Here is a 27,894-nt window from a genome sequence, read left to right as displayed (position 1 = left end):
TATCCTGTCACACTTTTTTTTTTAATCTCTCTGGCAGTATTTCAGGGTATACCTCAGACATCATGTTATTTCACCACTACCTCAGTACACATTTCTTTTTTCTTTTTTTTTTTTCCGTACACATTTCTAACGATATATTTATTTTAATGTAAATACTATTATGTTGTTATACACAAAATAATTCCTTAATATATCTAATATCCAGGTGATACTAAAATTTCTCCAATTTTTTTCAAAGTTGTCATCTGAAAGATTCAAATGTGAATCCAGACAAGGACTTCACATAGCATTTGTTTCTTATACTTTTCAATCATTTTTTATTCTATGTCAAACAGTTCATCCTTCTTCCTATCCTTCTTTTATGGCATCAATTCCATTAACAAAATCAGTCATTTGCCATGTGCTATGTTCCATTCTTGACATTCTGGATTTGGCTGATACTTCCTAGTGGTATCATTTAACTTTCCCCTATAAACTTTCCCTTATTTCCTGTACACTTGTAGTTAAATCAAACTATTCTCAATTTGTGAGAGATTTAACCTCTTATGCCTTATAGTATCTATTCTTTACAATGAATTAATAACCTCCTTTCCAAGCATCGAGGAGGTTACCATTTACATACCATCCAAGGGAAAAAAGTTTTCTGGAGTGCTTAGTACTTCTTAGAAGCCTCATTGGATTCTGGTTACTTCCTATTCAATCACATAATAGCAAATGTCCTGCTTTTAGTATTGCTAAGATCAATCAGTGGATTCAGGTATATCAATCTGATCTTTACATTATTAAGTTTCCCCATCAACTTTCTATGTTATCATTTAAAATATCTATTATTATTGCCGAGATCTACTATTGCATTAGGGGTGGCAAAATCATGTTGCAAATTTATCCTGCCTCTTACATTTCATTCTTTTTATAAAGAACTTTTTTTTTTGAAGATTTTATTTATTTATTTGGCAGAGAGCAAGGATAAGCAGGGAGAGCAGCAAGAAGAGGGAGAGGGAGAAGCAGGCTCCTTACTGAGCAGGGAGCCCAATGCGGGGTTCAATTCCAGGACCCTAGGATCATGACCTGAGCTGAAGGCAGACACCTAATGGACTGAGCCACCCAGGCACCCCTATAAAGAATTTTTTAAAGAAGAACTTCTGTAAAGAACTTTCTTGGGATACCTGAGTGGCTTAGTTAAGTGTCTGCTTTCAGCTCAGGTCATGATCCCAGTGTCCTGGAAGGCTACTTGCTCAGCAGGGAGCCTGCTTGTCCCTCTGCCTGCCACTCCCACTGCTTATGCACTTTCTGACAAACAAAATCTTAAAAAAAAAAAAAAAAAGAAAGAAAGAAAGGAAGAAAGAAAAAGTCTTCAAGGAAAAGTAAGATAAAAACAACAAGAGTGAGGCAAAACATAAGAGACTCTTAACCACAGGGAATGGGGTGCCTGGGTGGCTCAGTCAGTTAAGCAATTGCCTTTGGTTCAGGTCATGATACCAGAGTTCTGGGATCATGTCCCGCATCAGGTTCCTTGCTCAGCAAGGAGTCTGCTTCTTCCTCTCCCTCTATGCTCACTCTTGTAAATAAGTAAAATCTTAAAAAAACAAAACAAAACTACAGGGAACAAACTGAGGGTTGCTGGAGGGGAGGTGGGTGGTGGGATGGGGTAACTGGATGATGGGCATTAAGGAGGGCACTTGATGTAATGAGCACTGGATGTTACATGCAACTCATGAATCACTAAATACTACCCTTACGCTTCCACATATGCACACAAAAAAGAACTTTCTTCAATTATTTGGTTATCCTGAAAAACAGTTCATTTAAGTAAGAACACACCTTTAAAAAAAAAAAAAAAGAAAGGGGGTGCCTGGGTGGTGTGGTCAGTTACATGTATGACTCTTGGTTTCAGGTCAGGCATGATCTTGGGGAGTTGAGACTGAGCCCTGCATGAGGCTCCCTGCTCAGCACAGAGTCTACTTAAGATAGTTTCTTTCCTTCTGCCCACCCCCAAACCTGACCCACTTCCTCTGAAAGAAATACATCTTAAAAAAAAAAAAAAAAAAGAACATGTCTTTACTATATGGATATATCAATTTTTATAATAATGAGTTGGTGGGTAAGCAACTGCCAATGATCATCAGTAAGGATTCTTCTGCATCATTCTGAACTCATGATTTGTAAAAATTATAGGTGTTTAAATCCATTCCAAAGATTCTTTCTGATGCTACACTGCCCCAACATATTTTCAGTGGTCAGCTTAATAGTTCCTATGTATTGTGTACCCATAATAAACACACATCATTCATATACCCATGTGGGAAACACCTCTCTCATATTGATAACTACTACATCCTTATAATCTCATTACCATTTCAGTAGCTCTCCTCCTTAATTTACTTTAAAGGCAGCTATTCCAAGATCCATCCCCCTTACTTGTATACAATATTCGGTATTCAAGAGATATCAGTGACATAAAGAATTTTACCTCACAATTTTTTGCAACACAGATTTCTCTTTTGGGAATGAAGATAATGGCTTCTGCTTACCTCTCCAAACACTCTTGCTTCTCCCTCTTCCCATGTCTAAGCCACACAAGCATCTTTTCAGTTCCTTAAACATGCTGTACTCGCTTCTTTCTCAGAACTTCCCTATTTATTTTTTTCCCTCTGACTGAAACCAATCCCTATGTGACTGGTAGCTTTTCACCCTTCAGTTCTCTGCTAAAATGCATCTTTCCTGACAACCAATATAGTTTCCCCACCATTTTATATCATTTCATCCTTTTTTTCTTTCACAGAACTTAACATTATTGTCCACAGGAAAATATTTACTTTTTGGAATTATCCTTCTGCACAGTATTGTAGAGCTCCATGAGGAGGCAAGAACCATGCCACTTTTACTCACCCAGCAATACGTAACACAAAATAAGCATTCAAGTAATTATTGAATAAATGTAGAATATGTAGATGGATAGGGCATGGGATACCAATTCAAATACCACGGTCTCAAAGAAACTCCTCGAAGGTCAGTATGAGACACTTTTTCCGGCAGAGTCCATATTTAGACCTTTGGAAATAATGTACAAGAAACCCCAGTACCATGGTATCCTCCTATAGGGTGGCCTTACCAACATCTAATCTAAAAAGGACAATTTTTGTGTTTTGTTTTTTTTAAAGATTTTATTTATTGAGAGACAGAGCATGAGGGAGGGGTGGTCAGAGGGAGGAGCAGAAGCCTGATGGGAGGCTTGATCCCAGGAATCCTGGGACTCCAGGATCATTACCTGAGGTAAAGGCAGACACTTAACCAACTGAGCCACCCAGGCAACACCAAAAGACAGTTTTCTTAAAACTGAGTTAGGCTACAGATAACTTTGCTGGGATTTTGGTGTGCTATGTAAATGGTATCTGATTTTTCCAAACCAACTATTATATGCGATTTTTAAATAAATAACATACAAATGGTTTTGTATATTCTAACTTAGCAAGCTGCTGATCTTATGAAGCAGAATGTGGTGTATTTGCAAGGTAAGCCAAACAACAGAAAAGCAATTTAAATCTTAACACTGATTTTAAACAAAACATAAATGATAAACATTTCCAAATAATTAGCAAAAATCATTTAGAAAACTGGTATAGCCTAGAAGGATACAGTAATTATGTTTTATTTTCATTATTCATCACTTAGTTTTTTCAAACAAAATAAAACAAAACAAAACCCCTAATTCTGGCTCAAGGGGAAAATCAGAAATAAATTCATGCTGGCTTTTATTTTTATTTTTTTAAGAAGTTTATTTTATCATTAGTTTTTTAGAGAGACAAAGAGAGAGAGAGAGAGTGAGGGAGTGTGAAAGGGGAGGAGCAGAGGGAGAAGGAGAGAGAATTCCAAATAGGCTCCACATTCAGTGTGGAGCCTGACCTGGGGCTCAATCCCATGAACCTGGTATCACAATCCAGGCAGAAATCAAGAGTCAGATGCTTAACTGACCAAACCACCCAGTCACCTGCATGCTGTTTTTTAAGTATGATGACTCAAGAGCTATGATAACTCTCAGGTTACAATAAACTCACCTATTTTGTCTGGAAGCTTCTCTTCTCATTCTTTTAGGAGGAATTGGACAATCTGTCATTTCAACCTTTGTTGGATGGCGCAATGAGTCATTACACTTACGTGTGGGAGTCATACCTGTAAAGACAAAAAATGTAAAAAACGGAACTTTTAAAAGACTGGGATTATGGACATTGGCGTGCACCTGGCCCTTCTTTTCACTACATCTGTATCTTTGGGGTAAATACCTAGTAGTACAATTGCTGGGTCATAGGGTAGTTCTATTTTTAATTTTTTGAGGAACCTCCACACTGTTTTCCAAAGTGGCTGCACCAATTTGCATTCCCACCAACAGTGTAAGAGGGTTCCCCCTTCTCCACAACTTCTCCAACATTTGTTTCTTGCCTTGTCAATTTTTACCATTCTATCTCTGGTGTAAGTTGGTATCTCAATGTGGTTTTGATTTGAATTTCCCTGATGCCTACTGATGAACACTTTTTCATGTGTCTATTAGCCATTTTTATGTCTTCTTTGAAGAAGTGTCTGCTCATGTCTTCTGCCCATTTTTTGACTTATCTGGTTTTTGGGTGTTGAGTTTGAGAAGTTCTTCGATGCTAAGTGAAATAAGTCAAACAGAGAAAGTCAATTATCATATGGTTTCACTTATTTGTGGAACATAAATAATAGCATGGAGGAAATTAGGAGAAGGGAAAAATGAAGGGGGAGAAATCGGAGTAGGAGACAAACCATGAGAGACTATGGACTCCCAGAAACAAATGAAGGGTTTTGGGGAGGGGTGGGGTGATGGGTTAGCCTGATGGTGGGTATTAAGGAGTGCATGGATTGCATGGAGAACTGGGTGTTATATGCAAACAATGAATCATGGAACACTACATCAAAAACTAATGATGTACTGTATGGTGACTCAGAAAAAATAAACAGAAGACTGAAATTATGACAAGAAAAGCAAATCTATCTTAATTTACAGAAAACAAATTAATAATATTGAGAATGCTTCCTACTACTCCTGCCAAGAGAAAAGCCTACAACCACTTATCAGATGGCTTAGAGGTGGGTGCCTGGGTAGCTCAGTGGGTTAAGCCTCTGTCTTCAGCTCAGGTCATGATCTCAGGGTCCTGGGATCAGGTCCCGCATCAGGCTCTCTGCTTGGTGGGGAGCCTGCTTCCTCCTCTCTCTCTGTCTCTGCCTGCCTCTCTGCCTACTTGTGATCTCTGTCAAATAAATAAATAAAATCTTAAAAAAAAAAAAAAGACCTAAAAAAAGAAAAAGATGGCTTGGAGGACAAGAGTGTCAACTTAAGTCATGGATCATTAACATTCTTTCTTCTTGGAGTTCAACTCTAATCATAAATATTTGTCTTCATGAAGAGAAAACAGAAGTAACAAAAAGCAAGCACAAACCTAGTTTCTGTTCAATTAGTTTCAGATTTTTCTCTTGTTCATCAAGTTCTTGTTTTTTCTTCTTCATATCAGGAGTGTGAAGGTACTCTAACTGACGGTTAAGGTCCTCTATCACATTGTTCAATTTGTTCACAGCAGTACGATACTGTTGAAGAAGATCTGCAAAGAAACCAAAGATGTCTGATTAAAATGACTGATATTGTATCAAATCAGTGTTTAAGGAAAGAAGAATTAGCAACACTGGGTATATTATGTTATAGTAACATGTGGGAACTACTTTTAAAGCCGCAAGACTTTGTTCAGTGTAAACAGACAAAATAAAAATGCTGCTTAGATCCCAGCACAAAATCAGTGCTTTCTAAATTTTAATTTTTTTCAACTGCTTGACTTTAATACATTTCTGTGTCAGGAAAGAGCTTTCTATGTAAAAGTGCTCTGTGAACTGGATCACTCTCTCAGTCAATGTTTACATTGTTTTATATTCATTATTCAATGTAATTCCATACAGACAAGTTGAGGGGGATGGCAAATACATTAAATACAGCACTGCTAGAGGCACCTGGTTCAGTTCAGTTGGTGGAGCATGCGACTCTTGATCTCAGGGCCATGAGTCTGAGCCCCATACTGGGCACAGAGATGACTTAAAAATTATTTTTTAAATATAGTATTTCTCAAAAATCACTACTTCCGGCAGAAATGAACATTACCTTAAACAAAGCTTTCAAAAACAAAATACTTAAATTTCAAAAAGCTTAACTTTCTATAAATTACAATGTCTAAAAATGTATTATAGCATTCAGGTCTGAGGCTATTTTTTGCCTGTTTGATTAGACACTAAATATTAAATGTAGTGGCTTTACTCTAATTCAGGGGTCAGCAAATTACTCAATGGACAAGAATGCTTTATACAGTTTTAAATGGTTACATTCTAAATGTATAAATACCCTCATACTACCCTCAATTTTACCTCCTGGCTCACAAAGCCTCAAATTTTACTATTTGGCTCTTTGACACTCTGGTTACACACAAAGATGATCAATATGCATGGAAAAGGACATACAAACACCAAATATTTAACGTATACACTAGCTTACATATAAAACTGTGGAAGAAATTATTTAAAAGTCTGAGTATATTAGATATAACATGAAATATAAGATGAAATCTATAGTTTTTAAGGGTCAATAAGAGAACTAGCATTCTTTCTTTTTTATTTATTTATTTATTTATTTATTTATTTATTTATTTGACAGAGAGAGATCACAAGTAGACAGAGAGGCAGGCAGAGAGAGAGAGGGAAGCAGGCTCCCCGCTGAGCAGAGAGCCCGATGCGGGACTCGATCCCAGGACCCTGAGATCATGACCCGAGCCGAAGGCAGCGGCTTAACCCACTGAGCCACCCAGGCGCCCCTCTTTCTTTTTTTTTTAAAGATTTTATTTATTTATTTGACAGAGAGAGATCACAAGTAGATGGAGAGGCAGGCAGAGAGAGAGAGAGAGAGAGGGAAGCAGGCTCCCCGCCGAGCAGAGAGCCCAATGCGGGACTCGATCCCAGGACCCTGAGATCATGACCTGAGCCGAAGGCAGCAGCTTAACCCACTGAGCCACCCAGGCGCCGGAGAACTAGCATTCTGATGAGCAAGCAAATACACACTCACGTACATCTGTGTACGCTCATGAATATATTCATATATTTAAATACAGATTCTACATGTAACTGAGCAATGACAAGGTCATTATGATCCTTATTTCTTTATGACTCTTTGAGAACCTTTAAAGGTAGAAAAAAAAGGTTAGTTTTCTTGTTTGATGTGGTACTTCTAATTTCATAGTAACATACTGTTTTCTTACTTTATGTAGTTTATTCTTTACATAGTGAAGGGCATTCTTTACATAGTAAAACACTGCAAAACAATACTTATTTTGTGTGTGAATGAGTTAAGAAATTATGTCCAGACCTGTGTAACAGTGATGCTGTCCTTCTTCAGAAGATAATACATAAAATGTTAGGCAATTAGGGCTAGATAGCCTATTTTTTAAAAAAGTTTTTATTTAAATTCCAGTTAACATACAGTGTAATACTAGTTCTGGGTGTACAATATAGTAATTAAACCCTTACAGACAACACCAGCGCTCATCCCAAGTGCATTCCTTAATTCCCATCACTATTTAATCCATCTGCCAACTCCCTTCCCCTCTGGTAACCATCAGTTCATTCTCTATAGTGATGAGTCTGATATCCTGTTTCTTAACAAGTTAGTTACAAAGTTCTTCCACCTTTAAATACTCAAGAAACTAGTATATTCAAGCACTTTAATAGACAGTGGTCCTGTTATTTGTAAGCAGAAAGATGGAATGTTAAATATTTCCCATTAAATGCAGCACTGAGAGTAGGTTCATATTTATACATAAGATAGACAGAGCAGTTTTTTTTTTTTTTAAGTACTCTCTATGCCCAAAGTGGGGCTCAAACTTAAGGCTCTGAAATCAAAACTTGCATCTACCAACTGAGCCAGCCAGGCACTCTTTTGCAGCTTAACTTAATATGCCCTATTAACCCCCAATTTTTTGTACATGAAATGTAACTTCTATTTTCCATGGTGTCTATAGAAGTCTTTCCTAACTCATTGAATAGAATTTTCCCAAAGAGAAAAATTCACAATTCACAATTCACAATTAATTTTGTTTGTAAACGATTTTGGATTTCAAACATTTATATGTTGCCTGAAGATTTCAGGTACCTGGGGGAAAAACATGAAGCTTTACTGTGAAAACAGAAAAATACTTTAAAAAATTAATTCATAGAAAGGGAAGAAAGCTCAAAATACAACATATTAATTTCTGTATGGTACATATTTGTATACTGACAAATAATGATGTAAGCTAAGCTACTAAAAATAATATAAAGGAATTGAAAGAAATCTGAAGGGCTGGTATTAGGCAGTATTTAAGGTTTGCTCAGGAGGCAGAAGCAAATTTTACTACTAGAAGATTCAAGCAGTTAAAGGGGTATGCAGACTTTACTAAATATTTAGTAATCTAAATATTTAGTATCTTCCACTTTTTTTTTTTTAAAGATTTTATTAATTTGACAGACAGAGATCACAAGTAGGCAGAAAGGCAGGTGGGGGTGGGGGTGAAGCAGGCTCCCTCTTGAGCAGAAAGCCCAATGCAGGGCTCAATCCCAGGACCCTGAGATCATGATGTGAGGTGAAGGTAGAGGCTTAACCCACTGAGCCACCCAGGCGCCCCAAACTTTTCTATTCTACATGATTCTTGGAATTTTATTAGGCAAAAACCTGATAAGCACTTATGACGACAAGGAAGAAAAAAGGGAAAATATACTAGGACCTCTGATTTATTCCAAAATAATTGACCTGGGGAGAGGAGGCCAGAGGGGAGTTGTGAGGTGAGAGGATTATGAATGAAGTAAGAGTAGCTAGATGATAGGTCTGTGGGAGTTCGCTGTTAATGCTTTATTTACTTCTGTAACAGAACAAACCAAAATATCCTTATCCTGAAAGCTACAGCAATTAAATAATCTTGGTCACTACCTCTAACAACATTAAGAATGGTTTTACTTAAAACAATAGCAACAAAATAAATGGGTAGTAATAACTGAGAGGTTAAGCAGAATGAATTAAGCATGGTATAATAATCTCTAAGCTGGCCACACATATAATACATATTTGGAATATATGGACATAATAAAAGTGTTAATGAGTTTGATGATGTCACAGTAATAAGCTATATATTAACTAATTACTGGTTATTTTAAAAGGATTTTCCTTTCTTCAGTTGCTATCAACAACTCTTTCTTCTTTCATATCTTGGCTTCTACAATTCCCAGAGTTAATACTTTTTGTTAAGAAGTATTTCTATATAAGATCTCTATAAAAAACTTGGAATAATATAAAAAAGGATGATTGGGGGGGAAAATCACTAGGTCTATCCCCTGCCTTTTTTTAAAGATTTTATTTATTTATTTGACAGAGAGAGACACAGCAAGAGGGAACACAAGCAGGAGCAGTGGGAGAGGGAGAAGCAGGCTTCCCGCTGAGCAGGGAGCCCGACAAGGGGCTCAATCCCAGGACCCTGGGATCACGACCTGAGCCAAAGGCAGATGCTTAACGACTAAGCCATCCAGGTATCCCACCTTACTTTCTTATTTTTCATTTCCCAAAGTTCACGGGTTTAATTTTTAACATATAAGATATTTGCATGTGTATGTTCAAACCATCTTCAACATTGTAATAGGCATTTCCCAGATTCTAAATTCAATTAAAGCATTTAACATTTCTAATGTTTAGCCTGAAAAACAGTGCTATTTTCAATATTCATTTGAGTTAAAAAAAAAAAAAGTCTTGTCTGTATGTCGGATGGTTTATTTAAGCACGTTCCCCAGAAGATCAATTACTGGTTCAAAGAACATGAGTTATTAAAAACAATTAGAACCACTTCTGATTATGAAAAGTGACACATACTGTTGAGTCAGATCTGGAAAAACATACAGAAAAGGATAATGGAGAAGAAAATTACCTTAGTTACGTAATCCAGAAACAATTTTCTTTCTACTCTTTCACTTAGTCGTGCAAATGAATACATATATTGTTTCAAACTTGGGAAAGTTCCCTAACCTTTGTGAGCCTCAACATCCTTATCTATCAAATGAGGAGGGCAGCAGTAAATGAAATCATTCCAGTGACAAGGTTAATAAAGTATCCAATACATAAGCAAGCCTTCAAATACTATCATTCTACTGACAACTGCTTATTTATATCATCTATTTTTCTCTAATCTTTGCTTTTTTTTTCTTGATTTTTAAGGTTGTTTTAATAGTAAGGGCTATAACATCTATTTCTACCTTATGTTGCAATTTTTCCCAGTTTGTCATTTGCCTTTCTATATTCTCCAAGGTGCCTTAAAATTGCATGCAAACTTTTTTTAAAAAGTATAAATTATTTTCTTTGCTCATTTCTTTCAGTATTTCTATATCAAAAAACTCTTCTAATTTTGGATAGGGTCATCAAGGAAGTTCTTTCTGAAGGTAGAACACTAAAGACCAGACCAGAAAGAAATTAAGTCAGCTACACACATATCTTGGGCAAAATCATTGTAGATAAGGCCATTGAACTATTCCTTTCAATATTAAACTCATTTTCTATTTAACTGTGCCAAGAACTTCCTGAACACAACTGAAGAATGGTAATACTAGTTTTCTTTTTCTGTACTATTTTATTTTGTAAGATGATCTGGGTATTCTCCATATTTATATTATGCAACAATTTAAAGTTTGAACACTTCCTCAGGTAATGGTCTCCCTAAGTTTTCTGCCTTATTTAAAGCAATTTTGTTTGCAATTTTCTATAATTTAGTCCATTTTATTTGGAGATGCTAAATATAGTTATAATATAAAAATCTAAGAAATCTCTAAGTCTGAATAGGATTTTCTGAGACAATATTCCTCTTGTATTTGTTCTTGCCTAAAGACTGTCTCTAGGAATTATATACTCAATACAAGGTTCTTCTTTTTTCTAATTCATTTGGTTGCACTGTTTATTGAAATGTATTTTTCCCTGTCATTTGACTTGAATGATTAGTTTTCTTTCTCATTTACTAATAAAACATTCAGCTTATAGATTTGATATTTGATCTCAGGTGTCTTCATGTCTCTTAAATCTAATATGTGATGCTCATTTAAACTTTTTCTTTTTTGACAAAATACTTTCTTCTTACGGTCCGCTATTTGGGGTAGTTACTTTGGGAAGAAAGGAATAGCTATTTTTAGAGTTCCATTACATTATGCTACAAAACGCTGGGTAAGATCTGCTTTTTAAAATTTGTAGTCTCATTTTGCTGAGTAGCAATTTGGTCCTCTGAAATTATGGCCAATTTTTGTACATACTCTATAAAGACCTAAGAAAGTGCTGGTAATGCAACTTAATAGATGATAATTCTTTGTTTTTGACTAATAACCTGTCATGGAAAAATGGTTCCTCAAAACAATACTTCTATCTCTATTATTGCAAGTTTAAAAATTCTGGTTCTGTATTTTATCACATTAAGTTTATTAAGTCTTGTACTTGTGGTGTGGAATACATCTTTACCAAAATGAATTTATCTTTGCTCTTTTTTAGTGCCTTTACCTTGAGGTTAGTTTTGGCATTAATATTCATTACTGGCAATTTCTTCTATTCAATGTTTACATGACATTTTTGTTAATTATTTATTTCACGTTATATTTTGTTTAGGAGATTCCTTATAAAGAACATAAAGGAGTGTCAGACATAGCCTTTACATAAGAGATTCCTATTTTTTAGTTTACTGATTGTGTGGCACTGTGCAAGTCATTTAAATTCCCATAGTTTCTCTTGTTACTCCATCTAATTTTTCTATACTTCTGGCATATATTAAGCACCGAACAAATAAATGAAAAATGACAAAATTTTTATACGTCCTGGGGCTAGATTTTTAAAATCTAAGTGTCTTTGCTTTCTAGGGAAAAAATTTCATGTATTTATATGTTATTCAAGATCTTATTTTTAATTACCTTATTTTATAACACATACACACTCATTTTTTCATCTTATGCTCTGATTTATTTGCTCGTACCTCATATCAAATACTATAATGCAAAACACTAAAGAAATAATTACTTAGAAGACACTAGTAGAAAGAAAATTGCTTTTTCTTGGCAAACCATCCCACAATATACAAGAAACATTTCTCAAAGCTCTCTTCTATCTGATCTTTACTATGGCCAACTGATTAAGGAGGGAATTTCCCTCTCCTAGGAGTTGTACAATCTGAGCATGTTAAAAAGTGCAAACTGAAGTCTAGGTGCAAGGAACTCAAGGTTGCTGAATGCCACAAAGTCATCCTCTTGGCTGTTTCCAATCTTTGAATCAATGATTTCTTCCAGTTTCCTGCCAGTACATTCCTGTTTTGCTTAAAGTGGTCAGTCAGGGCTGGTTGCTATTGCTTACAACCAAAAGCATTTTATACGTATCAATAATCTTCAATGATTTCATTTGATTTTTTAAATCATTTGTTTAGTATTTGAGGTTTTTTAAAAAAGATGTATTTATTTGAGAGAGTGAGAGAGAATGCACACATGCCAGGGAGAGTCAGAGGGAAAGAATCCTGAGCACACTCCCTGCTGAGTCCAGAGCCCAATTTAGGGGTTCAATCTCAGGACCCTAAGATCATGACGTGAGTAGATATCAAGAGTTGGATGCTCAACTGACTGAGCCACCCAGGCGCCTCTAATAAATGAATTCTTAATGCTGATTCATTAGTCTGCATGTACAGCTTATTTTTTAAGATATCTACCAAGAAGGACATGTAACTGTTATATTTTAAATCCTTGCATTATTTTTTTAACTTTACATATTTGATAACCTAACAAGGGCAAAAAATTTTTGATTAAATGTTTTCTTCCCAAAACCTATAGATAATGCTTCATACTGTTATACTAACATTCAGATGCCCAGGGAAACTGCAAATTGTCAGTTGACAGCTGTGCATTTTTAAAGTTCCATAGGTAATTCTTTTGCTTGGGAACCACTGCCATAAACTGTAGTGCTCGACTGATATGGGTTGAAGCTTTTTATGTTGATTCACTAGCCCTGAGTGAATTGTGTTTCTCTTTTTACTTTTTACAGTTTGTTTAGATGTTCACTTATTGTCTACAGAGAAGATTTTTGCATGTACTCACTGACATCATAAGCAGAAGTATGAGCCTTTATGTCATACACAATTTTAATTTTCTGTGTATTATGATGTTTCGACATCTTAAAACCTTTCTGGCTGGGTAAAGGCTGGCCCTTATGGGGCTAGCCAATTAGCTAGCATACAAACTAACCAATCCAGAGCCAAACCACTTCTATCTGGCTTGTGCACCCCAAAAAGCAGTATTCCTTTGCCTTAATCATCATCCTTTGCTTAGAGACCATACCTACAGCCCATCACCCACTGAAATTATTCAAACTAGTCAATCCTAAGCCATTTGCCCCATCATGCCTTTCCTTTCCTATGGAAACCTCAATAAAGGCTGTGGCCTAAGCACCCTCCTTGCTCTTATTTTTTTGCCTCCTCACCACATTTGTGTTTTTTTTCCATGTGGCTATGAGTGGTATGCCCCCTGTCTCTAAGACCTATGAGTATACTACACTTTGTTTTTCTGAGCCTCTCTCCTGGGTCTCCTCTTACACCTGCACCCGACTGACCATATCATAAAAGAACACAAAACAACCCTTCCACATCTTTCCCAACTATTAACTTTAAATATTGCTGGTGGCTGAAGTAATAATTTCAAGCTGAACACAATCCAAGTTCCTTAACAGGAGAAAAAAGAAATAAACTACAGTATATTGATATGATGGAATATTATCCTGCCATGAAAATAAACAATCACATACAGAGTGTTGCATGAACAAAGATACACAAAAAAGTATGCATTGCATGATTCCATTTACATAAGGTATGAAAACAGACATGCTGTCTTAAGGCAAGGATGTTGTTATTCTTTCAAGAGGAGATTGGGCAGGGACAGGAAGAGTGCATGAGAGACTTTCTGCGGGATCGATCATGTTCTATACCTTAATAGAGGGGCAGCGCTCATTTTGTGAAAATCTACCAAGCTGTGTGTTTATGAAGTGTACACTTTTCTATATGTATATTCTAAAGTTAAGAAAACACGGTATACAGATACAAGAGAATATTACTCAGCCTAAAAAGAAAGGAAATTCTGACATATGCTACAACATGGATGCACCTGGGAGCCATTATGCTCAGTGAAATAAGCCAGTCACAAAAGGACAAATACTTTATGATTCCACTTTTAAGAGGTGCTTATTAGAGTAGTCAAGAATTTTTTTAAAGTTAACAATGACAACAAACTCTTCCTTGCTACAAAAGTAGATACCCAAGCATATTAGAACTATATAAAAGTAAGAGCAGACTCTAAGTTATAGCCTATAGGGGACCTATTATAAGGTACCTGCACTTCAGAGCACAGATGTAGAGGCAATTACACTGGCTGCCTAGAAACAAGGGGACAGGCCTGCAGAAGGGAAATTGGGGGAGGGAATCACATGTCATGCACTCTAAAATTAAAGTTCTTAGTTGTAATCTAGACAGCTACCAATTTTAATATAAAAAGTATGACGATGTGATGAAATACCAACTCATTCGATTAAGGACAGTATTTTCTTTATTTTAAGATAAGAAGAATGAAAAAGAAGGAAAACCTACTTCTATATAATCCCAAACTACCTGATATAAGAGAGTTCAAAGTATTGGACAAAAACATTATATTCATATTTTTACTGGTTAATTTTTCATGTTAGAGTATCAATACACAAGCCCCAAAGGACTGAAATCAAATGAGAAATTTTATTTAATTAGTTATTCAACCTACCTATTTGTTCCCCTAAGACCAGGCACTGTTTTGGTATTGGAGCTCCAAATACCATTCCCCGAAGTTTATCCATTGGAGGAGCTTTATTCTGAAGGCCCCCAAACTTTCCGTTACTTCGAATGCGATCTCCATCTCTGGTGAGCAGTGTAGGACAGTGTGTAATTTTAACAACCTATTGTAAGCAAATGAATATTAATTAGCGAGCCTATAAAATGTATTTCAGTTGTTCTAAGAAAGGGGAAATCACTTAAGGGTTCTGAGGTTAGAAATGACATGATCATGCTAGTATGTTCAAAACTAAGCTAGTGAAAATATAAGATGAACTGGGGTAAAAACCCAGAGGCAGTGAGATGAATTAGATTACTTCTTAAGTGTCAGCCTAAACTGGAATAGTGACAATGCAAATGGAAACAAACTGATGGCTTAATTGGTAAGACGAAGGAAGAGAGAAGCCAAAGAGCTCCCTGTTCTGAAAATCGGGCAGTATCAAGGCAGTATCATTCTCTCAGTTTCCTTCTTTTAGATAGATAAAAGTTTTCCAGATGACCAAAGGAGAGCAGAAAAAGAATATGAGCCTAAAGAAGACAGATGGAAAAGTACAGAGCTGAATCTTTAGAGGATAATACTATAATTTCAACTATGGGAAGAAAAAAGAGCTAGTAACGTCATAGTTGGGAGTTCTTGGGAGTTGGGAGGAGTTGAATTAGAATTATGTAGTAAAGCCTAAGTCATGGAATGGGAAGTAGGAAGGGTCAGTGAAGAATAAGATGCTTCAGAGAAGTCAGAGAATAAAAGAAAGACATTGGATTTAGTATTTCATGATCTTTAAGAATGGTCTTCCAAAAAAGGTTTAGGAAATAGACAAAAATAAAATGTAGAATGAGAGAAGTAGAATTCAAGTAAGATCTTACCACTATTCAAACTGTTAATACACACCACACTGAATGTTGGGAGAGCTAGGGAGAAAGGTCTTCTTGTACTAATCTTTTCTGGGACAGCACATCTCAAAGCAAATGTAGTTAAGTATTAAAAAGCTTAACATTTTGCATGACCCAGCAATTCACTTCTAAGAATTTATTCTGAAGGAAAATCACAGATGTGAACAATGTGCACTCATTGTTTTAATAAAAGATATGAATGTTGCATGTCTCAACATCTTATATAAATTAGGATACATCCACACAATGAAACAGAACATATACATTAAAAAATGATTGAAGAACATAATTTAATAATATGTAAAAATACTGAATTCAATCTAATACTGGGGTTAGTCTCTGAATTATAAAAATAAAAATATTGAATTTGATTTTTAAAAATGAAAGATAGTAGTAAATGAAAAAATAATATAAAATCATGACTAGTATTTATTTTATTTATTTTTATTTATATATTATTTTAATATAATTTCAAGGTACTTTACAAATGTTTTCCCACTGAAGTGGATACTTTTTAAAAAATTTAAATAAAGGGGTTCCTGGCTGGCTCAGTCAGTAAAGCATGGGACTCCTGATCTTGCAGTTTGAAGTCTGAGCCCCATGTTGGGTACAGAGATTATTTAAAAACAAAAAAAATCTTAAAAAGAAAATTTAAATGCAATAAGATGCCTATTTGAAGAAAATTTGAAGAAAAGAATGGTGAACTCTTTGGTGAAATCAATCTTTTTGTTTTACTATAATTTTGTGTTTCTACAAACAATCACATCTCATTTTAGTTTTGTTTTGGATTTATATGTTTTTTAAAAGTGAACATTAAAAATACAAAGTGGAGTCATGTACTATCCATTTATCAGGACTCAGGCAATGTTTTTAAGCATCTGATACCATCTTAAATAACATACATACTCAAATTTATTTTCTGACTTGTCCATTCTCTTGTTAACAGATGAGTTACAAGCTTCGAATAAAAAGGAGAGTTTGGCTCCCTTCTATAACAATTCTGCAGATATTGTTCATGGATAGTTTCATGGATAGTTTCAACTCTCAAAGTATCCTTCATGGATAGTTTCAACTCTCAAAGTATCCTTCGATCTTATGGTTCTACACCTCGAAGCACTCAAGAGGACGAAAAAAGTAATGACAGCTTTTGCAAATTCAGCGAGTGAGTAACAGTCCTACAGGTCTGGGAAATACCTATTCAAAACGGCTGTGGCGACTAAGAGGTGGCGGCATAAACTACGGAGCTGATAGGCTGAAGGAGTATAAATATGAAATATTCAGGAAGAGAAAACAGTATCCAACACTAGCAAAAATAAAGTTACAAAGGGATGCCATAAAAGCCTTTTCTCAGAAAAGCTTTAGAAAAGTACTTAACGGGTGGAATTATAAGACTTGATTCAAAACTTAGGAAGGAAAGTAATCAGTATTTGCTACACAATTCTGAGGAACAAATACTGTCCTAGCTTTTGTCACATACACTCTTTACATTCTTGTTTACTTATTTATTTTTTAAAAAGGTTTATTAATTTATTTTAGAGACAGAGGCAGAGAAGATCTAGCGAGGGCAGAGAGGAGTCAAGGGAGAGAATCCTCAAGCTGACTTCATGCTGACTGTGGAACCTGATGTGAGGCTTGATCCCATGATCCCTGAGACCATGACTTGAGCTGAAATCAAGAGCTGGCAACTTAACTGACTAAGCCATCCAGGTGCCCCTACATTTCTTTTTTAAAGCTATGGATTGGTGTCTTTTCATCAATTCTAACAAGTTTTCACCTATTAGATTCTTCAGATACTGCCTTATGATCATTTTCTCCCTCCACTCTAGTAGTCTGATTAGATTTTATTTTCTATTTGAGATTTTCACATTCTGTCCTTCAGAACTCTCAACCTCCTCCTTTTCGTAATTTCCCTCTCTCTGGGCTGCATTCTGAACAATTTTTCTGATCTACCTTCCAATTCACTAATTCTCTCTTAATTCCCAGTGAGAGTCTTATTTTTTTATGTATATTTTCTAGTTTTAGAAGCTCTATTTATCTTTTCAAGTCAACTTGGTCTTTTCTCATTTTCAATACTTTCAATACTTTTCTCGAATTGCATTAAACATACTTAAAGTATGAATGCAGCCCAGTTCAATATGGAAATCATTTTAGGTATAAGATAAAGATGAATTCTTCCACAGATAATCTGTGTTTCCTCCAATCAGGTATCTAAGGACACTACCAGTCTAGCACCATGTGAAACCAAATGTTTGCCTTGAAATTTTTCAGACCACCCAAGTAATATGAATGCAGGTTGCAAACAGACAAAGGCCAATTTATTGATATTGATGAATGCTTTAGGAAACCAATTTATTGATATTGATGATTTTTTTCCCCTTTTCCTCCTAGTGCCAAGGTTCAAAAGAGGAAATTTTCCTGCAATCTCCAGGGGCACTTGGGAGTTGAAATGGAAATGGCAGGTTTTTTGCTCAACTTAAAGTTTAGCCCTTTGGGTGATGCAGTTTATTGGGAAAGGGATCTTTTATCAGATTCCCCACTCTGGTTAAAGCCCTGGGTTTTGTCTCCTACCTTCTGAGCCTCTCAAAGGAATGAAAACTGATGCTCAATTTCAATTAGTTTGACAAATGTTCTCTAACCAAAACCCGGCTTTAGTATTCTACTTACCTCTCTCAGTTCGACCATCACTTAGAAACCTTATCTTTTTGCAGACATTAAGATCCATATCCTACTGTTACATAGCCAGAAATAGCCTTTCAGTTCATCTCTGCATGAATTTCCTGAGTTGTCTAGTCCATCTCTGTATAACCCTCAGTGCCTGGTACTGTGCCTAATAGTGTGCTGGAGCCAGCGAATACTGGACCACAGTGAGAGCCTACTCTCCCCAACACCTCATTCAATGGCTGCATATAGGCAGGTGGAAATCAGCTGTGATAGGAAGACTTACACCTTGGGCAAAAGCTACAAATCAGGTTCCCACCACCCATTTCACTGGAGAGCCAATTTTCAACATGTAAATAGCATCCACTGTGTCTCAGTCAAGTGTTCAAATATTAACCGAACTAAGTAGAATCTTCTAGATATTATTCAATTTGTTAATCCTATCCTCACTAGTGAGATTTTCATCCTCTCCTAACAGATCCCATGTTGTCATGACTTTTTTTTTTTTTTTTTTTTTTTTTAAAGATTTTATTTATTTGACAGACAGAGATCACAAGTAGACAGGGAGGCAGGCAGAGAGAGAGGAGGAAGCAGGCTCCCGGCTGAGCAGAGAGCCCGATGCGGGGCTCGATCCCAGGACCCTGGGATCATGACCTGAGCCGAAGGCAGAGGCTTTAACCCACTGAGCCACCCAGGCGCCCCGTTGTCATGACTTTTAATGGGTATGGTTTCTACTCCATAATTCAGGACATATAAATATGCTAATCACTACCAGAATATAGCAGCTTCTCTATCTACAACTGTTTTCTGGCATAGTACATTATAGCCATTATTAGGTTCCCATGGAAACACTCATGAAGATGCCAAATACTACTCCTCAATTAGGTGTATTATTTGCAATAATCTCACTAATTTAGCTCTTCTAAATCAGGGCACATTTATTTCTTCCTCTTAGCTAAGTCCAAAGAAAATCTTCTCTGACAGTTCTAGTTCCACCATAAGTTGGTGTGATTTGGTTTCTTTATTTGTTTTGAGCTTAAAGTTTCTCATTTAGAAAGTGAGAGTATATTATCTCTAAAGTATCCAAGATTCTAGAACACACTATTTATAGATACTGGCTCATATTTTAAACTGGTCTCTGTCTTCTCCTACATAACCACAAACATTCTTACTCACTTTCAGTTAATTTGCAAGCCTATGTTTTTCACACATGTTTATCACCTAGTAATTCCAAGCTCCTAACACTACACTTATTAAATGTAATACTTCTTGTGTATTAAAGAATTCAAGACCCCTGGATCTCAGATACAAAGATAATGTTCCTTTACTGAAATTTTACCATATTCCAGGCTCTTTGCTTAATGCTTTATATGTATTATTTTATTCAACCACTAGAAGAGCCCTCTGAAAGGCCCCCCCTTTGGAGTAGATTTCTTTTTTTATAAGTAGTACAGAAGTGATAACCCTTAGTATATCCAACAGTATACAACATATTTTTCCAGTCTGTTTAAAGTACATAAACTCATATATTTTTAAATTAAAAATTGCATAGGTTACACATAATGTTACATTAGTTTCTGGTATATCACAATATATTGATCCCACATCTCTGTAGATTATGCTATGCTCACAAGTGTAACTAACATCTGTTACCACACGTAACTATCATAGTATAAGTGAATATATTTCCTATGCTGTGTCTTTTATTCTCATGACTTATTCAGTTCATAACTGGAAGTGTGTATTTCACTTCTCTTCATCCATTTTGCTGTCCCCTCCCCACCATAAGCTTATTTTTTTTTAAAGGCATCATCTTATACACAATTTTGAAACTTTTCAAAAAATATATTTTGTACACCTTCCTTGTTAGGAAACAGAAATTCATTATATGCTTTTTTAACAGTAACATAAACTCTACTGTATAAATTACTACAATGGAGTTGCCCAATCCTAAATGATGAACATTTAAGACTATTTCCAAAGTTTCCCATTATAAATTCTTTAACTACTCTGATATTCTTACATATATCTCCACATACTTGTGGGAGTGTGTCTGTAAGATAAACTATTTCAGTACCTTGTGATGGTATAGAGATGGCTGCAAATTCTTTGCTCCTTCTCCCATGGGGAAGAGAGAGTGTATTTCCACCTCTCCACATACTCCTTGGATCTGGGGTAGCCAGATTTTGAACTGTGAAATTTACTTTCTGCGGCTAGGATGTGAGAGACCTGAAGCTTCTGTCTTAACCGCTTGGAACACCCCTTCTTAAAAACCAGATGCCATCGAAAAAGCCTAAGCAGTGACAAGTAGAGACTCACATGGAAAGATCCCAAGTTGGTCAGCTTATAGCTCCAACTGAGTGCCTAGGCAGCAGCCAATATCAACTGGTCAGTAGGAGTGGGAGATAAACAAAAATGGGAACTAATTTCAAGGAAATATTTCTATGTCTGGATGTGTAGGGTGATTTTCATCTCCAGCCTGTTCAGTGACCAAAATGTTCTTGAAAAAGAAATGGAGAACCTCAGAACTAAGATAAATCCCACTGCCCAGCCAGTAAAATGTCAAATCAAGTCAAGGATGTCTCTTTGTTAAGGCCTCAGATTTAAGGCACTATTTCCTAGATTCTCCAAAGTTTCTAAAAAAAAATTCCTAATGGTACTATACCACAGCCCCCTGGGGAGGGGATGTGTGTGAGAACAGTAACCCTGAGTCTGAGTCTCTGGCCAGACTCGGCTGAATTCCCAGAAAGTAACCGGTACCAACTGCCAGCTGTGTGAGTGAGGCACTTTGGAGCTCCCACCATCCCAAGCGTAACTAGCCAACACTGCAACTAGCTAACACTACTTGGAGACAATCACAGAGACCTAAGAACTAAGATGTTGTTATCATTTATAGCCAGTAACTTTTGTGGTGTTTGCTAGGTAGCAATAGATAACTGAAACACTTACATCACAAACTGCTCTTCAAAGTAGTTATGGGTTAAATTTTGTCCCTCAAAATTCCCATGTTGAAGTCCTAACCCCTCAGTTCCTCCAATTGTGACCTTATTTAAAGATAGTGTCTTTACAGAAGTAATCAAATTAAAATGAGGTCATTAAGTTAGGCCCTAATCTAACAAGTGATATCTTTATAAAAAGGGGACCTGGATAGGCATATATGTGAACAGACACAGGGAGAAGATGCCCATCCACAATCCAAAGAGAGGCCTAGAACAAATCCTTGCTTCATAGCCCTCACAAAGAATCAACCCTGCCCAGACCTTGAATTTGGATTTCAAGGCTCTGGAACTATGAGGCCATCAATTTCTATTATTTAAGCTACTTAGTTTGTGGTACTTTGTCATAGCAGCCCTAACAACTAATAAGTAAGGGTTACACCAAAGTACCTTTCCACAACATTATCTGAGAATAATCTTTTTCCAATAACATCATCAAAAGCAGATCAATTGGCCTGGAGTTTTAGATAATTTCAAATCCCAAAAATACATCTCATTTCAATTTTTCCTGGGCCCATTCATTCCCATATTGTGCCCAGTTTTATACTGCTTATCAATCCATAGGATGTAAATTGGTTTTGACAAGGTTAGTCATCTGAATATTATCATAAAATTATTTCAAAATACGGCCTGAACTTGTTAAACTTTAAAAATACACATTAAAATTAGAGCTATAAAATAAAAAAAAAATTCAAGTACATACCTCTTTTCTATAATGATTGGCAGCATCCAAATTATCCAAAATAATGGTGTCTCCTAACAGCATACCAAACACTAAAAAATACAATAAATTTTAAAAATTATGACATCTTCTTTGGTCATATTAAAATATTGACATATTACAAAATTTTCTTAGAATGGTAACATTAGAATTTTATTTCAATACTTTAACAATAAAAAATAAGACATTAAAAGATCAATAAAACTATAACTTATAAGATAAATAAGAACATAAATTTTCATAACCAGTAATTTGCATATTTGGATTGTAAGTGTAACATCTGTATTAGAAAGTCATCATAATTTCCTTTACCTGTTTCACAATGTTCGACATTATCTGGAAATGTTAACAAATCTCGAGCAAAGACTGGATCTCCAATGGGTTTAAAATACAATCTTCCATTTCGGTAATGAGGTAGAGGTCTGAATGAAAAGAAATTTTAAAAATATATTAAAACAAATATATATTTCTTTTTTTTTTTAAATATTTTATTTATTTACTTGACAGACGGAGATAACAAGTAGGCAGAGAGGCAGGCGGAGAGAGAGGAGGAAGCAGGCTTCCTGCTGAGCAGAGAGCCCGATGTGGGGCTTGATCCCAGGACCCTGGGATCATGACCTGAGCTGAAGGCAGAGGCTTTAACCCACTGAGCCACCCAGGCACCCCCTAAAACAAATATATATTTCTAATTAAAAAACATAATATAAAAACATATGTATATATTGTTTATCATTATTGTGATCATTTAAATCAATTACCCATCCATAAGTAACACTCTTAAATGATTAACTATTATGCCCTTCAAAATGAGAATATTTACTATATAAGAATACCTACCTGGTTTTATCTGTTCTACTAAAATCAATACAAACTAACTGCTGTTGAGTTTGACAAGGGAAAAAAGAAAAGCAGCCTCTAAAGCTGGCCCTAAATGGGGGTGCCAATAAAATGACTACCTCATTTGGAGAGTGGCCCTAGCATGGACAGGAGAAGAGGCAAGCAAGGCCAACACAGAGACCCATGTGAGGGAAGTAAATGTGGTACTCTGGCTCCCTGTCCCTTCCCACAGAATATAGAACGACAACTGAAGCCTAGAGACAAACAATGGGTTTCAAGAGGTGGCGGCTGACTAGTGTGTCAGAACTTTTCCCTTCCACATGGCTGAGCTTTTCCCACACCTTGAAAGTAGGGGTGCTAGAGGGTAAGGGTGGCTCCAGGAGCTAGTTAACTCAACCCATTAAGAGCCACAATACCAGGAACAGAAAGGATAACTAGTTTCTAGTGCAAGCATTAGCACTAAATGCCAAATCCAGACTTTCCCTAAATCAAAGATATTTAACTTGGTCTTCATGGATTCAACTGATAAAAGAAGACCTCCTAAAGTGAAAAATTATTACACAAAAAGTATTACTCTTAATGAACACAGCAATTATGATCTGACTGGATTTCCCGTGTTGTTTAAAATGGGTAGTGACCAGTAGCAGGTGGGAGATTCTAGAAGCACAAAGATTTGAGTTCAAATTCTGGTTATTTCCTCAAACTATTTTTAGATTACAAAATGAAATACATGTTAGTTTACTAACACAGTAGACTCTTTAATATATTAGAGTTCCTATTCTCCTTAAGTCCCTACCCACCTGTAAAGCTTTAAGAATCTGAGAAAATTATCAATTAATACTGTTCTACATTTTATTTTTTTGTTTTGTTAACCATTTCCTTTCAGTCTTTAAAGGTCAAAATCAGACTATACATAAAATACTTTTAAATTTGGATAAGAAAATGTCTAATTGGTTTGCATGGTTATTCCCTAAAAACATTTTAAAAAGTAAATGAGGAAATAATTACTTAAAGAAACCAGATTTATATTAAAATAATAAAACATTCTAACTAGATAGTCTCTTACATTTCAACTTACTGGCAGTTCCTTCTCTACCTAAATCATTACAGCTTACTTCCCAGGATATAAACAGGAAACAACACATGCATCTATACTCTTACTCCAAATAAAAGAGTTTCATATTCATCAATGATACGGATCTCTTTCCCATTGTAAAAGTCAAAAATTTGCTTTGGGTTTGTATGTGCCTGTGTTAACGTATATACAAATAACATTTACTTGGCAAATTAAAACACAGCCAGCATATATGAGTAAATACATTGAAATACCCACCTTAATGAAGTATACACATTTGTAATGAAGATAAAAATAATCTAGATAATTTGACTCACTGCTCAGTTTGTTTTAAGCATCTTTTATAGAAGCCATTTTATTATCTTTTTTTAAATTAACATATAATGTATTATTAGCCCCAGGGGTACAGGTCTGTGAATCATTAGGCTTAGACAGTTCCCAGCACTCACCATAGCATATACCCTCCCCAATGTCCATAACCTAACCACCCTCTCCTTACTCCCCTCACCCCGGCAACCCTCAGTTTGTTTTGTGAGATTAAGAGTCTCTCATAGTTTGTCTCCCTCCCGATCCCATCCCATTTTTTCCTTCTCTACCTCCCAAACCCCCCACTTTGCCTCCCAAATTCCTCATATCAGGGAGATCATATGATAATTGTCTTTCTCTGACTGACTTATTTCGCACAGCATAATACCCTCTAGTTCCAACCATGTCGTTGCAAATGGCATGATTTCCTTTCTTTTGATGGCTGCATAGTATTCCATTGTATATACAGACCACATCTTCTTTACCCATTTATCTGTTGATGGACAACTAGGTTTGGCTATTGTGGACATTGCTGCTATAAACATTTGGGTGCACATGCCCCTTCAGATCACTACATTCATATCTTTAGGGTAAATACCCAGTAGTGCGATTGCTGAGTCATAGGGTAGCTTTATTTTCAACTTTCTGAGGAACCTCCATGCTGTTTTCCAGAGTGGCTGCACCAGCTTGCATTCCCACCAACAGTGTAGGAGGTTCCCCTTTATAGAAGCCATTTTAAAATTAAGCACTTTGTTAACAGAAGACATACAAATGGCTAACAGACACATGAAAAAATGCTCAACATCACTAGCCATGAGGGAAATACAAATCAAAACCACAACGAGATACCACCTTACACCAGTTGTAATGGCAAAAATTAACAAAACAGGAAACAACAAATGTTGGCGAGAATCTGGAGAAAGGGGAACTCTCTTACACTACTGATGAGAATGCATGCTGGTAGCCAGTCCAGAAAACAGTATGGAGGTTCCTCAATATATTTAAAAATAGAGCTACACTACGACCCAGCAATTACAGTACTAGGTATTTACCCCAAAGACAGAGATGTAGTGAAAAGAAGGGGCACATGCACCCCAATGTTCTTAGCAGCAGCGTCCACAATAGCCAAATTGTGGAAAGAGCAGAGATGCCCTTCAACAGATGAATAGATAAAGAAGATGTGGTCCATATCTACAATGGAATATTACTGAGCCATCAGACAGGATGAATACCCACCATCTGCATCAACATGGATGGGACTGGAAGGAATTATGCTAAGTGAAATAAGTCAAGCAAAGAAAGACAATTATCATATGGTTTCACTCATATGTGGAACAGAAGGAATAGCATGGAGGACCATAGGGGAAGGGAGGGAAATCTGAAGGGGGAGAAATCAGATAGGGAGATGAACCATGAAAGACTATGGAACCGGGGAAACAAACAGAGGGTTTCAGAGGGGAGGGGTGCAGGAGGATTAGGAAACAGGAGTGATGGGTATTAAGGAGAGCATGTGTTGTGATGAGCACTGGGTGTTATATGTAACTAATGAATCACTGAACAATGTATCAAAAACTAATGATGTACTATATGCTGGCTAACTGAACATAATAAAAATAAATTTAAAAAAAGAAAAAGATATTTCAGAAAAAACCATTACTCCCACTTTTTTTTCTAACCTTTTCCAATCTGGAAGAGTCTTCTTATAAATAGAATCCAGGGGCAACACCTGCTGACGACCTTGGGTTTCATCATAGATACGACGTGCAGCATCAGTGGTCAGAGTGACAACACAGTCCATGTCACTTGCCAGATGCCAAGAAATAACCATTGCAGCTCTATCATCTTCAATTTGTGCCAGGTGTGCAATCTATAAGCCATTTTTAAAAATCAAGTAAAAAACTTTTATATATATATATAAAAATTTGATATTAAGTATCTTAAAAGCCCACATCTAAACAGCAAAAACTTTTCTGAAATACATGAATTAACAAGAAATTCTCAAGCTGTAGAAACATACTGGCTTGAATAGTAAACATCTATTCTGCTATTAAATTTTGGAACAACTCTTCTACAAATTAAATTCCTGTAAATTTTAGAAATGAGCATGTAAAAATATTTAGAATGTTATCGGCTAATTGATGATGTACATTTTTCATAGTTGATAGCTCTACTATTGAAATATGTCTTAATTGATAAAGTAATCATAAAATACATTTAAATAATATACACATACAATAGACAGAAGATTAAGATTCAATTAAAAATAGTTATATATCATACCTTTCTAAATAGATATCTTACTCCAGTATTATAGTATTTCTTTCCAAAAACAAATCTAGGCATCACAAATAAGAATCATCTTCTGCTTGTAAGAACACACTGCAACTCAGGGTAAGCAGCCACTCTCCTATTTACAAATACTTTAGTCACAAGCATTCTTTTTTTTTTTTTTTAAGATTTTATTTATTTATTTGACAGAGATCACAAGTAGGCAGAGAGGCAGGCAGAGAGAAAGGGGGAAGCAGGCTCCCTGCTGAGCAGAGAACCCCATGTGGGGCTTGATCCCAGGACCCTGAGATCATGACCTGAGCTGAAGGCAGAGGCTTAACCTGCTGAGCCCACCCAGGTGCCCTGGTCACAAGCATTCTTGCTCAAAGTCTAACAAGATTGAAATTTTGAGGCCAATCAAAACCTCATTTACTACACTGGTATAGTTACATTTATCCTTTATTTTTAACCATCCATTTTGCAAAAACCTGCCCTAGCAATGAAAATATGTCACTGTTGGAAACATCACAATGTCTACTCCTGTATTCCAATTATCTAAATGTTAGTGGAATAAAGGTAAAAAGAGAGACAAGCAAAGAAACTAGTACATGTAAATTAAGATGAAAAAAATGTTCCAGCAGAGGAAGGATTAGAAGAGGCAAATCAAAGTGATTGATCTCATTTTACATGTGACCACAAGTGCTAGGACATCTATCCCCTTTGTGGTTGTTCACAAGTACACTAATCTTATAAATGAGTTCATTTCCTTTTTTAAGATTTATTTATCTATTTTGAGACAGAGAGAAAGTGTGCATGTGCATGCACGGGGTGGGGGAGGGGGTAAAGGAAGAGAGAGAATCCCAAGTAGACTTTCCACTGAGCACGACACGGCTCTATCTCACAAGCCCCAGATCATGACCTGAGCTAAAATCGAGAGTCGGATGCTTAACCAACTGAGCCACCCAGGTGGCCCAGAGGGTAATTCTATCTAAGTAAAGCTATGAGTGGATGCCCTCACTAGGCTCCTTAACATTACACTTTCTCCATAAACTTTCAGGTGATATTAAGTATATATATAGTATTTTCTTTTCGGAAAGGAGACATCAGCTCAGGATTTTCACTTGTGTACCATATACAATGTTCTGTTCATTCAAGCCTTTACTACCTTTTCAGCTTCTTTGAGCCTACCCTAGCCATTTTTTATGGAGGTTATGAATGTTT

General features: G+C 36.1%; 1 protein-coding gene across 5 annotated transcripts in view; it reads right to left on the bottom strand.

Moving 5' to 3' along the window:
• The window catches only part of SMCHD1 (structural maintenance of chromosomes flexible hinge domain containing 1), a 142,049-nt gene that overhangs the window by 5,931 nt on the left and 108,224 nt on the right, over positions 1-27,894 (bottom strand). For 4 of the 5 annotated variants that reach the window (XM_032859820.1, XM_032859821.1, XM_032859822.1 and 1 more), the window contains 6 exons: positions 26,082-26,272; positions 22,500-22,609; positions 22,170-22,240; positions 14,875-15,046; positions 5,454-5,612; positions 4,056-4,170 (listed from right to left, as the gene is read on the bottom strand). In XM_032859820.1, the coding sequence (XP_032715711.1) occupies positions 4,056-4,170; positions 5,454-5,612; positions 14,875-15,046; positions 22,170-22,240; positions 22,500-22,609; positions 26,082-26,272 (818 nt within the window). Of the gene's footprint in view, positions 1-4,055; positions 4,171-5,453; positions 5,613-14,874; positions 15,047-22,169; positions 22,241-22,499; positions 22,610-26,081; positions 26,273-27,894 lie in introns of those variants that run through there. The other variant, XR_004382925.1, reaches the window with a different exon arrangement.

Source organism: Lontra canadensis, unplaced genomic scaffold, assembly GCF_010015895.1.
Source record: "Lontra canadensis isolate GAN:19392208 unplaced genomic scaffold, GSC_riverotter_1.0 scaffold17, whole genome shotgun sequence".
NCBI lineage: Eukaryota > Metazoa > Chordata > Mammalia > Carnivora > Mustelidae > Lontra > Lontra canadensis.
Note: the sequence above shows the minus strand (reverse complement) of the source record. Positions and strands in the feature narration are given on the sequence as shown.